Genomic DNA, 14,589 nt, shown 5'->3' with positions numbered 1-14,589 from the left:
GGGCACTTGTGGGGATGAGCACTGGGTGTTATATGGAAATCAACTTGACAATAAACTTATTTGTAAAAAAAAAAAAAAAAAAGTCTCAATAATTGAAAATGTAAAAATGGAGACTGAAGAGTTAGAGATATTAACTTAAAAGTTCCTCTAAAAATAGTGAAAGCTAATACAGGAGATTTTACTTAACTATTAATATTTTTTTTTAATGCACCAGAAAGGTTCAGTCCATTGAATGCCCAACTCTTGATATTAGCTCAGGTCATAATCTCATAGTTGTGGCATCGAGCCCTATAAGCTCCACGTGAGTCTGCTTGAGATTCTCTGTCTCAAAATAAACACTTAAAAAATAAAAAATAAAAAATAAATAAAATGCACTAAAAAGAAGAATAACTAATATAGAATGGAGAAAAGGACGAATTAATGGACAGATACATGATAAGGAAGTATAGTAAGATGTTAATAGTAGAATCTAGGTGGTGGGTATGAAAGCGTGTATTATAAAATTGAAATCTGCAGTATGTTTAAACTTTTTCAAAATAGTATGTTGGGAGAAAAAGAAAACTACTGACATCATAATCCTTAAGGTACATCATATCATGTAGAAAGATGTGACCAAACAGTACGAGCCATCTGAGTAAGCATGTAGTGTATAATATTTACTTTTAACAGGAAGTGTTTTAACTGGCACATCTAAGCCAGCTGCCTCGGCTCTCTCTCCTGATCACTTCCAAGGCCCAGGCAAAGTTAAGCAGCGTCTCCTAGGCTCTCGGTGGTCATGTTTTGGTTTCCCCTTAGCAACCCAGGCCAAAACATCTCATTCCCTTTTGTCAATTCTGGAAAGATGCTTTCTTAAATTGTTAAGATATAAATCTGCTCAAATATGATAGCAGTCTTTCTCCTGGGATTCTAATATTTTCCACTTCTTTATTCTTGGTCAAAATTATATCCAAACAAGCAGCTGTCCTTTTTCTCTTCCTCTGCCCACTGAGATGAATGAATAACGTATCCCAATGTGCTCTTTAATTCATTAAAGCCTTTTTTAAACATATGCCTTAAGGAAATTTTTAGGGATTTAACTGTAAAAGGTTTATCACAGCATTCTTTATAATAGATAAAGACTGGAAACAATTAAAAGTGACCCTGTACTGGTTGAACTTGTAGTACCTACATATAATGTAGTCACTAAAGATGAGTTTGCCCGTTAATATGTCTTGACAAAGAAAGTTATACACAAGATATATGTGTATATATATATATGAGAGATATATGAGTGAAAAATGGTAGTTTCAAGACATTATTACAGCATGACTTTACACACATATGCCACATCTAAAAGATGTCAAGATGCTGTAGTGGCTACCTCTTAATTACTTTCGACGTTAGTCTTCATTTTTATTATTATTTTTTTCTTCAATAAAAATGTGTAACATTTCAGCATCAATTATTTATCCTCCCATTTTTTAAAATTGTAGAATAACTGCCAGATATCCTCCTACCAAAGTAAGACTTCTAAAGGCTATCCAGGTAGCTGAAGGCCCCCATCATCACTATGGCCAACTACCATACCAGTTTTATAAACTTTACTATATTGTCCACATTTTCTTATTATAACTCATCTGATTCAATTCTCATCCAAATGCTCTCATCAATCATTTTACCATCAGGTTTAAGAATTTTCACATAGCATTTTAACATAGAATAGTACTCCTCAACCCTTCTCATCTATGTTTCTTGAAATGACAATGCCTTTCCACTGCTGTACCAGTATTCATTCCCCTCCCATGCCTCTAATATAGCACTTAGCACCCTGCAGTAACAGAAGACAAATCAGTCTTCCTTAGTAGACCTACCAGCCTCATAAGGCAGAAACTAAGGGCTAATCCTCCCCAGTGCTTAGCACATAGAATTGCCAACAGATGTAGGTAGATGAAGTTTCAGACAGAAGAGAAGATGCAAGAGGGTATCTAGCTGATTTAAATGAATTAAAGTCTCCAGGCCTACATAATATATCACATGACTTAACAATGATTTTAGAGTTACAATTCATAATATGAGAAATCATGGGGAAGAGGCAACAGATAATAGTACCATATTACCTCCCCCCAGTTCTCAAAAATAAAAAGAGGGGCTCCTGGAAGGCTCAATGGGTTAAGTGTCTGATTTTGGCTCAGGACATGATCTCACGGTTCATCGAGTTCGAGTCCTGTGTCAGGCTCTGCACTAGACAGTACAGAACTTGCTTCAGATTCTGTCTCCCTCTCTCTCTGCCTCTCCCCTGCTTGCGCACACTCTCTCTCTCTCTCTCTTCCAGAAATAAACATTAAGAAAAACTATTAAAAAATAAAAAGAAAAGATCCCCAAAACACACAGACCCTGAAGCTTGGTGTCAAACAAGCAAGGATCTTCCCAGAGAGTAGCACAAGGAAAGTTGTGGAAGCTAGAAAATGGAACATGGATAAGCATGAGAGGCAGGCAAATGACATGCTGAGATTTCAAAGGCACACACTTTAAACAGTGTGGGGGTGAGAGGATTATGAATTGACTCCAGCTACACGTGCTACTCTCCTAACACAACAAACATGTACCTCCCTTTACGGTATTTACAAACATTATGTCTATGCCTGGAATGCTCATTCAACTAGATATACATATAGCTCAACACTCTCATCGCCTTCAAATATTTGCTTAAATGTCATGTTCTCCAGTGATATCCTACTTAAAATGTGAACCCTACATCCTTATTATTCTTTTTCTTTTTTCCATAGCATTTATCACTTTCTAACACTTACTAAATGACTTATTTATTATGTGTAGTTAATTATCCATTTCACCCATTAGAACGTAAGCCCTACGAGAGAAAAGATCTTTGTCCATTTTGTTAACTGAAGTAGCCAAAGAGCCTTGAATACAAGCAACCAATAAAAATTTGTTTAATGTAAAAATGGATGTGAGAAAGACTGTGAAGAAAAAAATTACCAGGATTGGTGATATCAGCACAGTATCAAGGAAAAAGCTCTAGACTTGAGGTGTAAAAGATCTGGATTCAAAACTAGGCTCTACCACTTACTTGCTAGCTAGCAAGTGACTCTTTTCTGGCAAATGTCTATAAACTTCAGTTACTAATCTGTAAAAGGGGTGGCTGTAAAGATCAGATGAGATAAATGTAACAGTAACAAGGTAACTACAGAATTAATTATTTGAACAAACTATTTCAAAAGAGAGTTCAAGCTTAAAAGAAAAACATGAAAGGAAGTTCAAGAGTAAGGGCTGAAGAATGGGACCATGGGACTAATGCCAACAATAAGAGAAGAAAACTCAGAAAGGTAACTTCATTTGGAAACAAGAAAGGATAGATAATGAGTTAGATTTCGATCTACAGCTGTGCTATCCAACATGGTATAATTAGCCACATGTGCCTCTTTAAATTTAAATTAATTAAAATAAAATAAAATTTAAAATTCAGCTACTTGGTCACAATGGCCATATTTTAAGTGCTTAATGGCCACATGTGGTTGGTGGCTACTGAATAGTGGACAGCAGATTACATTTCAATTATCACAGAAAGCTCTAGTGCACAGTGCCAATTTATAAACTTTGAGTTGACAGCAGAACAGAATTCAAGTGAGTGTCATTTTAATATCCCTTATTCTAGATTCCTGGAAAGTTCAGAATGAACAAATGCAAAATCAATCACATAAACAATCTGAATAAGAATTGTAAACTATGAATATAACATATGAAATTATTTATATTATTTGATTACAAGGTCTTGGAATACAAGAACATTCCCAGTTGATGGTATGGGGTCACTGATAGGACCACTAAAAATAGAGTTTGGAGAGGCCCAATGAAGTTGCTGACAAGAATCTGGTCAGCACCCTGGCTCAATTCTCTGGTTAGGAAATTCAGATATGCTGGCAAGGGCAAATACTACATGCAATATAATAGTTTTCTTAGTGAGGGACAAGATACTCAGAGCTCCAAATCTCACCCAAGAGGCAAAAGTCCTGTCAAAAGTCACTGCAGTTAGCTAGAATGTTAACAGACTTCCTTAATGAGTATACACATTTCAACTATAAAAAGATCTAGAATTCAATATACAAATACTTGAGAAGCGAATCAAAGTCAGATGTTAATGTTTTTAAGAAAGCTATGCAAAAATTGGTCTTTTATATTCTTACAAAATTTAAGAGGATCTGTCTTGTAAGAATGACTGGCTTGTAATAAATTTAAAATGTCTGAGTTACAGATTTAGACTTTTGATTTTAATATGAATTTTTTAAGTTTATTTATTTATTTTAAGAGACAGAGAGTACAAGCAGGGGAGGAGTAGAGAGAATCTGCACCATTAGCACAGAGCCCAACATAGGTCTCAAACTCATGAACCGTGAGATCATGCCCTGAGCTTAACTCAAGAGTTGGACGCTTAACTGACTGAGACACCCAGGTGCCCCTAAGCTTAACTTTTATAAGTTCATAAGTAATATTTGAACATTGCAAAGACTTATATGTCACAGTGTTTAAAAAAATCAATTTAATGTTCACATGATTTAGTACCTACAAGCATTTTATTAACTCAGACAAGTAAAATGCTTAAGAAAATTGAATATATTACATACTAAATGCTGTTTTAATTATTTTAGTCTATTTCTGTACAGCAATATCTATAAAAACACTAATTACATATGCACTCCATATTAAAATCAATAAATAACTGTTCAAACCTAAAACGAGCAATCACCTAAATGTTCATCTTTAACAGAATGGATAAATTGTGATGTATATCCACCCAATGAAATACTATTCTGCAAGAAGGGTTAACAAAATACAACTAGATATAACATGAATGAGTATTATGAGTATTACGATGATCAAACAATGATGAGGGAAAGAAGACATATACAAAAGAATACACACTGCATGATTCCATTACTATGAAGCTCAAAACAAGCAAGTACAAACTTTAGTCAAGGGAGTGGTTATCCCAGGGGAGGAGGCATTAGAAAGGAACATGAAGAAATCTACTGGGGACCGGTAATGCAGTTTGTTAATCCAAATACTGGTAAGATGGATGTGTTCAGTTTGTGAAAAGTAATTAAGCTGTAAAGTTATGGTTTTCACATTTGCTTTTGTAATAAGTTATTCAAGAGTTCAATAAAGTTTTTTTTTTTAAATGAGTACGTACACAAACATTTATAACTATCCACGTGAGATTGTGATCATGTACCACTTCAAATTATCCTAGGACTATCAGTGCTATGTACACTATACTTTCGAAACACTAACATATCAATGAAAGAAAAGGGGAAAGTAAGGACATGCCCCAGGAATAGCAATAATTTCGGTGTGTAGCTAGAGTACATAGTAGGTATCAAGGAAATAAGGGGCCTAGAAAGGCTGATTTGCTCTCCTGGAGGACCTTAACTGCCCTATCAAGGAAGTGGAATATATTCAGAAGGCAATGGGGATGAGACATGCAAATGGTTGAAGTAGAAGACTGTTTACCTACTATAAAGTTTTCAGACCTTTCCCTTAATTTCTCCAAAAACATACCAGCAATAGCCCCATTCTGTGGCATCCAGTTTCCAATTTGAAGGGACTTCAGAAGAGTAACTATCCTGGCCACCTCTCCCCAACCATCACACAGTCATCCCTTCCCATGGGAGGAGTGATTTACCTCATTAGTAACTTCTGAGAACAGCCACAAAGTATATGGAGTCAGCCTTTTCTTTCTCCTTAGAATCCATCTGCTACAGAGTGGTAATACTCCAGTCTCTATCAGGGCCATGTGTAAGGCTTACCGGAGCTGGGTCTGCCCTCCCAGGAGAAGCTTTCGGTGGTGCAGCACTACCTGTCACTGAGTCTGTCCAATTCAAGGTAATTATTAGTAGTTCAGATCTAAGCCATATTCTTCAGCCAGCTTTATTTGTAATAAAGCTGACATTTTTACCTCCATCTGTCTATACTGTGTCTTCTCAATAGATTCTGAACTCAGATGTGGGATAGTGATATAATTAAATATTGCTTCTAAAGCCCAACAAATAGAGTAGTAATGAGGGGAGTGTGACTAGTACTTTATGTCAAAAGGATAAACTCTACTCAGCATACTTTGTTATGGATTGGAGTTGAATTAACATACCAATCTGTCCAACAACAGAAACTCTCTTTTCAATAATAAGAAAATAAAATTGACAGGGGTAATATTGCTTAGCACTTGCTTTTAAAGGGTTCCATAAAATATCTCCTCTGACTACAAGAGCACTCCATTTCTCTGCAGCCTAAAAATAGATCACCTATTTTATTTCTAGATATTATTAAGTGACTGGGGGTAGATGGCTTTATAGTAACTTCCTGACATAAAGAAGTCTATTTGCAGAAAATGCGGTCTATCCCAAAATTATACTTGCAGTCTAAGAGAAGTAAGTTTCTCTTTTATTCTCAACAGTGTTTTCTTCTACAAATCAAACAGCAAAATTCACTCACAGAAGGAAATAGGTTGATCTATTTTTTTAAACCATGCATTACATTTTCTTAAATTATGAATTTCATTTTGATAGGATCAATATTTTATAATTAAGTACAGTATAAACTAATGCCTTAACTATATGACACTGTATTCGATCATGATCTTTTTTTTTTTTAATGTTTTATTTATCTCTAGGAGAGAGAGAGAGACAGCGTGAGCAGGGGAGGGTCAGAGAGAGAGGGAGTCACAGACTGAAACAGGCTCCAGGCTCTGAGCTGGCAGTCAGCACAGAGCCCGACGCGGGGCTCGAACCCACGAACCGCGAGATCATGACCCGAGCGAAAGTCGGACGCTTAACCAACTACGCCACCCGGGCGCCCCCGATCATGATCTCTTTAATCACAAAAGGCTGAAACTTGTCATGACAAAATGTTCCTAGGAAACAGAAGAGGTTAACTTAGCCTTTTTCCTTCTGGAAAACACCTACCAAGGCTTCTGGCGGATGTTAAATAATACATTATTTTTTAAAAAGAATTGTGTGTATAGGGGCGCCTTGGTGGCTTAGTCGGTTAAGCGTCCGACTTTCGCTTAGGTCATGATCTCGCGGTTCGTGGGTTCAAGCCCCACGTCGGGCTCTGTGCTGACTGCCAGCTCAGAGCCTGGAGCCTGTTTCAGTCTGTGACTCCCTCTCTCTCTGACCCTCCCCTGCTCACGCTCTCTCCTAGAAATAAATAAAACACTAAAAAAAAAAAAAAAAAAGAATTGTGTGTATAAATGACAGTATAAGTAAATTAAACAATTAATAGCATTCTTTTAATTTTTTTTAATGTTTATTTATCTTTGAGAGACAGAGAACGAAAGAGCATGAGCTCTTTCACAGAGCCTGACGCAGGGCTCGAACCCACGAACTGCGAGATCATGACCTGAGCCGAAGTCAGACGCTTAACCGACTGAGTCACCCGGGCATCCCAATTAATAGCATTCTTAATCAGACCTTCTTTTGAACTGAAGAATTTATAACCTCTGTAAAAATTGCCATAGAACAGTTCTGACAAACTCAAACCACAACTGGGAAAGCCGTTAACAGTGCAGACAAACGGATGTCACGAGGGATTTTTCTTCTCTTTTTCGTAACATTACAATAGCTTTTTTTTTTTTCATTCTAAGGAACCAGTATGTGAACACTAATCTTTTTCTTTTTCTTTTTTTTTTTTTTAACGTTTATTTTTGAGAGACAGAGAGAGACAGAGCATGAGCAGGGAGGGGTGGAGAAAGAAGGAGACACACAGAATCCGAAGCAGGCTCCAGGCTCTGAGCTGTCAGCACAGACCTCGATGCAGGGCTCGAACCCATGGATCGTGAGATCATGACTTGAGTGGAAGTCAGAGGCTCAAACGACTGAGCCACCCAGGTACCCCATGACAGCTTTTTTAAAAACTGAAAAAAATCCAAAACCAAGGCATAAAAATGTCACACAATTGATATTTCCTATGATTTTTAAGAATCTAAAACTGCATTCAGTAACAAGATCAAAAAGAAATTGTTCATGGAGTAGCCTGCACTTAAAGAAAAACAGAAGGTCCAAGAGTAAACCATCACTCTCAAAACTCTGCTCAGCAACTTCAAATAATGAGCATATACCAGATAGAACCAATTAGAACCAACTCGTAGGAGACCAATGTGATAAGTACAACAGGTTGTGACCTTAAATATCCACATTTGTCAGGACTCTTATCATCCCTTTTCTGTTTTCATGGTCTCCAGATTCCCATGGCATATAGTCACATAATTTTAAGTATCCCCTAATGCACTAATTTCCAAAACTCAGCTCCATCTTCCCTTCTCCATATTCTCACCATCACCAACTTGATTTAATCCTTCATGATTTCTCATCTGTACTGCTATCTCAGCTCCCTAACTGGTCTTCTTATGTATATTCTTATCTTTCTCCAATCCATTCTTAACACTGCAGCTGGATGCAAACCCAAACCCAATCTAACTGAATTCTTCCCAGCTTAACTGCCTTAAGGGTTTGCCATTACCTAAACCCCCTTTGCTGCTTCATTTTTCTCCATTACATTTACCACCATCTGACATACTATATTACTTGTTTGTTTTGCTATCCCCACTCCAACTAAAATACAAGTCCATAGGGCAGAGTTTATGTTCACTGCTATGCTGCACAGTGAGCACTGAAATATTCACACATAAATGAGTGAATGAGTAACTGAATGAATTAACAGACTCATGATCTACAGGCCAAAGACTTCCTCTTTTTACTTTACTCCCACCTCTACAATACTGAATTGTGTAGTTACCTAAATACAATATGCACTTTCATGTCTCCTTGCTTTGCCATATGCTATTCCTTTGCCTGGAATTCTCTTCACCATCAAATCAACCTGCTACACTATCAACCATATTTTAAAACCATCTCCAGAAAGCTTCTCGTGACCCCACAGATAGTCACTCTTTCTTTCCTGTGTGCTACATCTGTACCTGTATTTATGTGGCTCTATTCAAAATGTACTAGAATGTGTACCTCTCTTACTATTGTGAATTCTTTGAGGCCAAGGATTATTATTCATCTCTGTACTTTCAGTGTCTAGGACAATACTTGTCATAAAGCAACTATTACAGAAATATTGAATAAATCAACATATGCATAACTATCCTGTAAGGAAAATGAAAACATGAAGTTTCAAGAAGTCACTCATCCAATTCCTTGATGACAACCAAACAGATAGAAGAATTACAACCAAGGGCATCATCTAAGGTAATCAGAGAGAAGGAGTTACACAAATAACACACATCACCAAATGATTCCAAAATAAGTGACATACAGTCACACTCACACTTTATTAGATTTACACACTGGCTCCTTGCTCCATCATTTGTCTTCCCTTTAGATTCAGCTCTGCTGCTGGCAAACTGAGGCCCACCTAAGCACGAGGAAGTAGAAGGGAGACCTTGGTTCCCCATTAACAGTATATTAAGTAGATCACTCTTTGAGGGAGCTTTTGATGTTTCAGCTACTATAAATTTTTATGCTCCCTCATATTTTGATTCAAACTTCAAAATAGTTATACAAGACTAGATTTTTATCACTAGCTACACCTAAGTCTGAACCAAACCTATGCCAACAAGAGGTTACAGTTTTGCCTTCTGTCTAAGGAGTAGTTACCTTCAGCCATGGGAACCCCTCATTCGTTAACCCAGAGTGCCTCATAAACATTACTATTTTTCTCTGACTGCTGTAGACCAAGGCCCCTAAATCCAGCTATGAGGAACACCTGATCTACCTACTTAGTTGTAAGAATGTGGACATCATATCAATGTACAATCACACAGTAACATACAAATGAAGCCATTTGTACATACACGAAGCCATTTAGGAAAAAAAAAAGTTTTAAACCCAATGATGGCTGATAGAACATCAAGAGAAGCCCAATGCAAAGATGGGATACTTGATTCCTCCCTCCCCCACCATTCAGTAAACAAGTTATAAAAAACTTACATCCTAAAATTTTTTAATGTTTATTTTTGAGAGAAAGAGCAGTAGAGAAACAGAGGGAGGCACGGAATCCAAAGCAGGCTCCAGGCTCCGAGCTGTCTGCACCGAGCCCGATGTAGGGCTTGAACCCGTGAACTGTGAGATCAAGACCTGAGGTGAAGTCAGATGCTCAACCGACTGAGCCACCCAGGTGCCCCCTAAAATTTTTTTAACAGGCCTGCCTACTCCCAATATTATGCCTTAGTTCAGAATCACAGTAACTCTCATTAGAATAATTGTCTCCTAATTGGTCTTTGGATTCAATTAAAACTGCATCTACCATTTCATTTGGTGAAGGGTTATATAACCAGCAATGCATTAAGCACTTGATCATTTAAGTCTGTATTTCCGAATTCTCACAGCTACAGTACAAAACAGGAATTACTGTCCTCATTTTCACAAAGGACTGACGCTCTAACAAAGATTAAGTGATCTGCACAATGTCATGCAACTGGAATTATGTAGTGTTAATTCAAACTCAGGTCTTCCTTTCCAGCCATTACATGCTAAACTGCTTAACCTTCTTCAATTCAGCCCCCAATGTGACCCTACTAAATGGGAAATACATTCAGGTTTTGCCCCACATAAAATCCTGCAAACAAGACTGGCCTCCAGCTCTCTTCCTGTCATTCTTACCCCCTCCTATCATCCTACACTCTCAACAGTTTTCTAATCTGTCTTTCACTGCTTTACCTGTGAATACATTATTTTTCTCCCAAGAACACTTTTCTCCTTTGGCAGGTTACTTTCAACCCAAACTTCAAGATTTACCCAATCCTTACCTGGGAAGCCCCTTCCCCTTCACAAATGCATACCTAAAACTGGATTAACTGACCATTTGCTATGGTTATCAGATAAATTTCTTATCACAGGCTATTAGTTCCTTAAGTAAATATTGGATTTTTAAATCTCTGTATTCCTGGTAGAGTATGTATGTATGCATGTATTTAGCAGAGGGGCTCATGAATGTGGATTTAGTGAATTAATTCACCATAAATAGTGATGGTAAGAATTTGGCCCTAAAGTTAACATGATGTGCTTTGGAATTCTAACCTGTACGTCTGCAGCAGGCTTCTAAATCGGTTTTATTTCTTCATCTGTAGATAACTGCACCTACCTCAGAGTTTGGAAAGGAGTAAAAGAATTAACAGACTTAACACGGTTTCTGGCACATGGACAGAACACATTAAACATTAGCAACACATTTTTCTTCACTCTCAAAGTTCATCCACCTGACAAAGCCACATCTCAGAAAATAGTTTCTCCTAGAAGCTTCCATCAGCACTTAAGATTTCTCCAAAACGCAGGAAGTCAAGATCTCTTAAAAACATCCTTATCCACAGGCAAGGGTCTTTCAGCTTCCAGAGCTCGGTAGCTACCACCACTGCCTAAATCATTAACTAGTGTCAAGTATTTCGCTTCTTACCCATCCTTTCCTCCCTCAAAGTCAAAGACCATGCTCCTATGCAAGTGGAAATCTGTCCCCACGTAAACCAGTCCGCACCTTCCTCTAAAAACCATCACTTTTCCCCGCACCCAGGCTTGCGTAAATTAGAAGAGATCCATCATCTAGTACAAACTTAAATCTTCTTGGAGGAATATAACAGAATACATTCTATCCACTGGAAGACCTTATCCCCCAAGTATTAATTTAAGATAATGAATTCCTGGCATTTAATAAGAATCCAAGAAAAATGGTACCCTTAAAGCCTTCCCCAGTAAGAGTTCTTCAGATCCGTTACTCTCAAATAGTGACCAAAATCCACCATTCCATCCCGCCCCCTCCTGCCAGAGTCCAGGGTCTCGTCCACTCTCTTCAGGGATGGGTCTTCACTTTCAGGGAGCAGGGTGCCTTCCTCCCACCCGTGTCACTTCCCTTTCCACCTTGCCTATGCTCTCCCGCAGCACAGGCCTGGCCTGGTCCCCCGCCGCCAGCCAGCGCCACAGAGCCGCTACTCACCGCTTCTTGGGGATGGTGCCTGACTCCTGCGCGGCGGGAGTGGCAGTGGGCGCCGCCGTGGCAGCCGACGCGGCTCTCCGCGCTTTGCACTCATTGGTACTCACAGCCTCCTGGGGCCGGCCCAGCAGATGGCCGGAGAGAACCCGGAGCCTCCGCCCAGCGCGGTCCCGATCCGGGTCCGGGTCTCGGTCCCTGTCCGCTGCAGAGCAGCAGCTTGTGCCCACGCCGGTCCCGCCCGCTGCAGCCGCCGCCTCCGCCATGGCTTCCGCCTTGTGCCGCCGCCCGGGACCGCTGGGCGCGGGTGAAAGGTCAGTCAGAGCGGCGCCCGGCGCGACCATTCGCTGCGGCGCATCCCGGCAGCCACCGCGGCGACTGGGCGGCGGGTGCCATGCGCCGGGCGCTTCACATTCTCTGCTCCCGCCCACACATCGGCCCGCCCTCCGCGGTCACGCCTCGGAAGGCGAGCACCTGCCAAGCAGGTGAGTTTGACCTGACCCCGGATTGGCCCAGACTGGGCTGGGCTGGACCAGAATCCAAACCTCAAGTGGCCCTGAGGTGTCCGAATACCCTGGGTGGTGTCCTTGGGTGTCGCCTGGGCCTTCGGAGTAGTTTTCTGGGACAGACGCCTCGGACCAGGGTGCTACTGGACCTGACAACTTAAGGAGCGCCATCCTTTTACTGAAGGAGCTCCTACTGCTCCCCTGTGTCCCCCTCCCAGCGGCGTCAGTAAAGTAACTCAAAACTGACTCGTTGCTTGTAACCATTAGAGCAAATAGCTATCATTTTCTCATCGCCTACTTCGTGCCTAGAAATTCTCAAGTAATTTCTGTTTTACAGTTGGAAAAACTGAGGCTCAGAACTTGCCTGAGGTCATAAAGCTGAGTTGCACCTGAGAGTCTCTTTCCATTCATTACTGAATGCTGCTCCCGTATTTATCTTATTGGGGGTAAAGGTTTTATTGCTACGGGTAGTATTACCTAACAGCTGTTTTTAGAACTTGTCACTTGTCTACAATTTAACTTAATGGAGAATGGCACTTGGTGAAAATATGGAGATCTCAAAGAGCAATGCTCCACAACCATCTTTAGCCAGTGGATTAGGTAGGCTTAGAGCCAACCATTAGGAATAAAATTCCTTATTGCATAATGTGCGATTCAAAGATGAGTTGGGAATGGTAAGAGAAAACGTTGTCATCAGCTTTCCAAGCCCAATAAAGTCCCCCTTTTTCCAAATAACCACCTTCTTTATAACACAGACTCTATGAAAGACATTCCAGGAGTTATTTGACTAATACAAAAGAACTATTTGATAGTTATGAGAAAACTCAGGCAACAATGAGAAGGACTTGATTTGAATGCCAGCACTCCAGATCTTAAAAGATAGTTCAGCGTTAAATATCCAGTCTAGCTCTAAAATCACTGAGCCCGACTCCTGTTTAGCTGCTCCGTCTCTCCATTGGCTATTTCAGCTAGGAGCTAAGAAAACGGGCAGGAGTGGTAAATTGCTGAGTGCCCTAAAGAGAGAGCCTCCTGAAGTCTGAGAGTTTAGCCACTTTAATCCTCCAGCTTCTCTCACCCTTTCTAGATGTTACTAGAATAGCATTGAAATACCAACTAGTGTATTTGCTTGCAATATTCATATTTTTCTTAACCAAATGCTATTAAAAGCAACAACTTTTTCAGAATTTTTTTGGAATGAGACTGGCCTATTGATTTTTGCCTGACTCTCAGAGAGTTTAGTCTAACACTAGTGAATAGTTAACAGATCTCTTCAATGTTGTCCAAATTAAGGTATGAATATGCTTCTCACCAGCTCTCAGGAGGCAAAATTTATAAATTTTGCATATATCAACGGAATAACAAAAAGCCTTTTCTCTTGAGTAATGAAAAGGTTGATGTAAACCAAAATTACATACCAGTGGAAAAACTACTGACTTTTTTTCAAATATGTATACGGTGATACAGGTAGTAACAGCATTTGTTGAGAGTCTATTATGTACCTAATTCGTTACTATGTGCTATGAGATGCAAAGTATGTAAGTCAATGCCTCATCTACAAGGCATCACCAGGCTAATTAGGAATTGGGATATATGTGGGGGGAAAACTGTATGATACTCTTCAATGAAATAAGCGTCATGTGAGTGACCTTGGTGAAGTATTTTCTATGCCCTCTCCTTACAAGAGCAAAGCCCAAGGAGAGTGCCTTAAAATAAATTTTAAGGAAGGACTGTTTTTTTTTTTTAAATTTTAATGTTTTTTATTTATTTCTGAGAGAGAGAGAGAGAGAGAGAGACAGCGTGAGCAGAGGAGGGTCAGAGAGAGAGGGAGACACAGAATCTGAAACAGGCTCCAGGCTCTGAGCTAGCTGTCGGCACAGAGCCCGACGCGGGGCTCGAACCCACGAGCCGTGAGATCATGACCTGAACCAAAGTAGGATGCTCAACCGACTGAGCCACCCAGGCGCCCCAAGGAAAGACTGTTTCAAATGAAGGATGGTCCATCAAGATGCTTGTGATTCCCACAAAAAGCAATATTTCAGTGAATATAACAGTCAGGAGGGCCATCTCAACACACCTGTTCCTCCTGAGTCCTGACTTAGCCCTTAATAAC

The 14,589-nt window shown here is 39.7% G+C and overlaps 1 protein-coding gene across 1 annotated transcript in view; it reads right to left on the bottom strand.

Moving 5' to 3' along the window:
* Nucleotides 1–12,283, bottom strand: part of AGPS (alkylglycerone phosphate synthase) — a 150,954-nt gene extending 138,671 nt beyond the window's left edge. The window contains exon 1 of the mRNA XM_039220489.1: nucleotides 11,980–12,283. Coding sequence (XP_039076420.1) covers nucleotides 11,980–12,239 — 260 coding nt within the window. The 5' untranslated portion in view covers nucleotides 12,240–12,283. The remainder of the gene's footprint in view (nucleotides 1–11,979) is intronic.
* Nucleotides 12,284–14,589: the final 2,306 nt, after the last annotated feature.

Source organism: Hyaena hyaena, unplaced genomic scaffold (genome assembly GCF_003009895.1).
Source record: "Hyaena hyaena isolate Hyena2069 unplaced genomic scaffold, ASM300989v1 scaffold_901, whole genome shotgun sequence".
NCBI classification, from domain to species: Eukaryota; Metazoa; Chordata; class Mammalia; order Carnivora; family Hyaenidae; genus Hyaena; species Hyaena hyaena.
The sequence above is the reverse complement of the archived record's forward strand: the minus strand, read 5'-3'. Positions and strand labels throughout refer to the sequence as shown.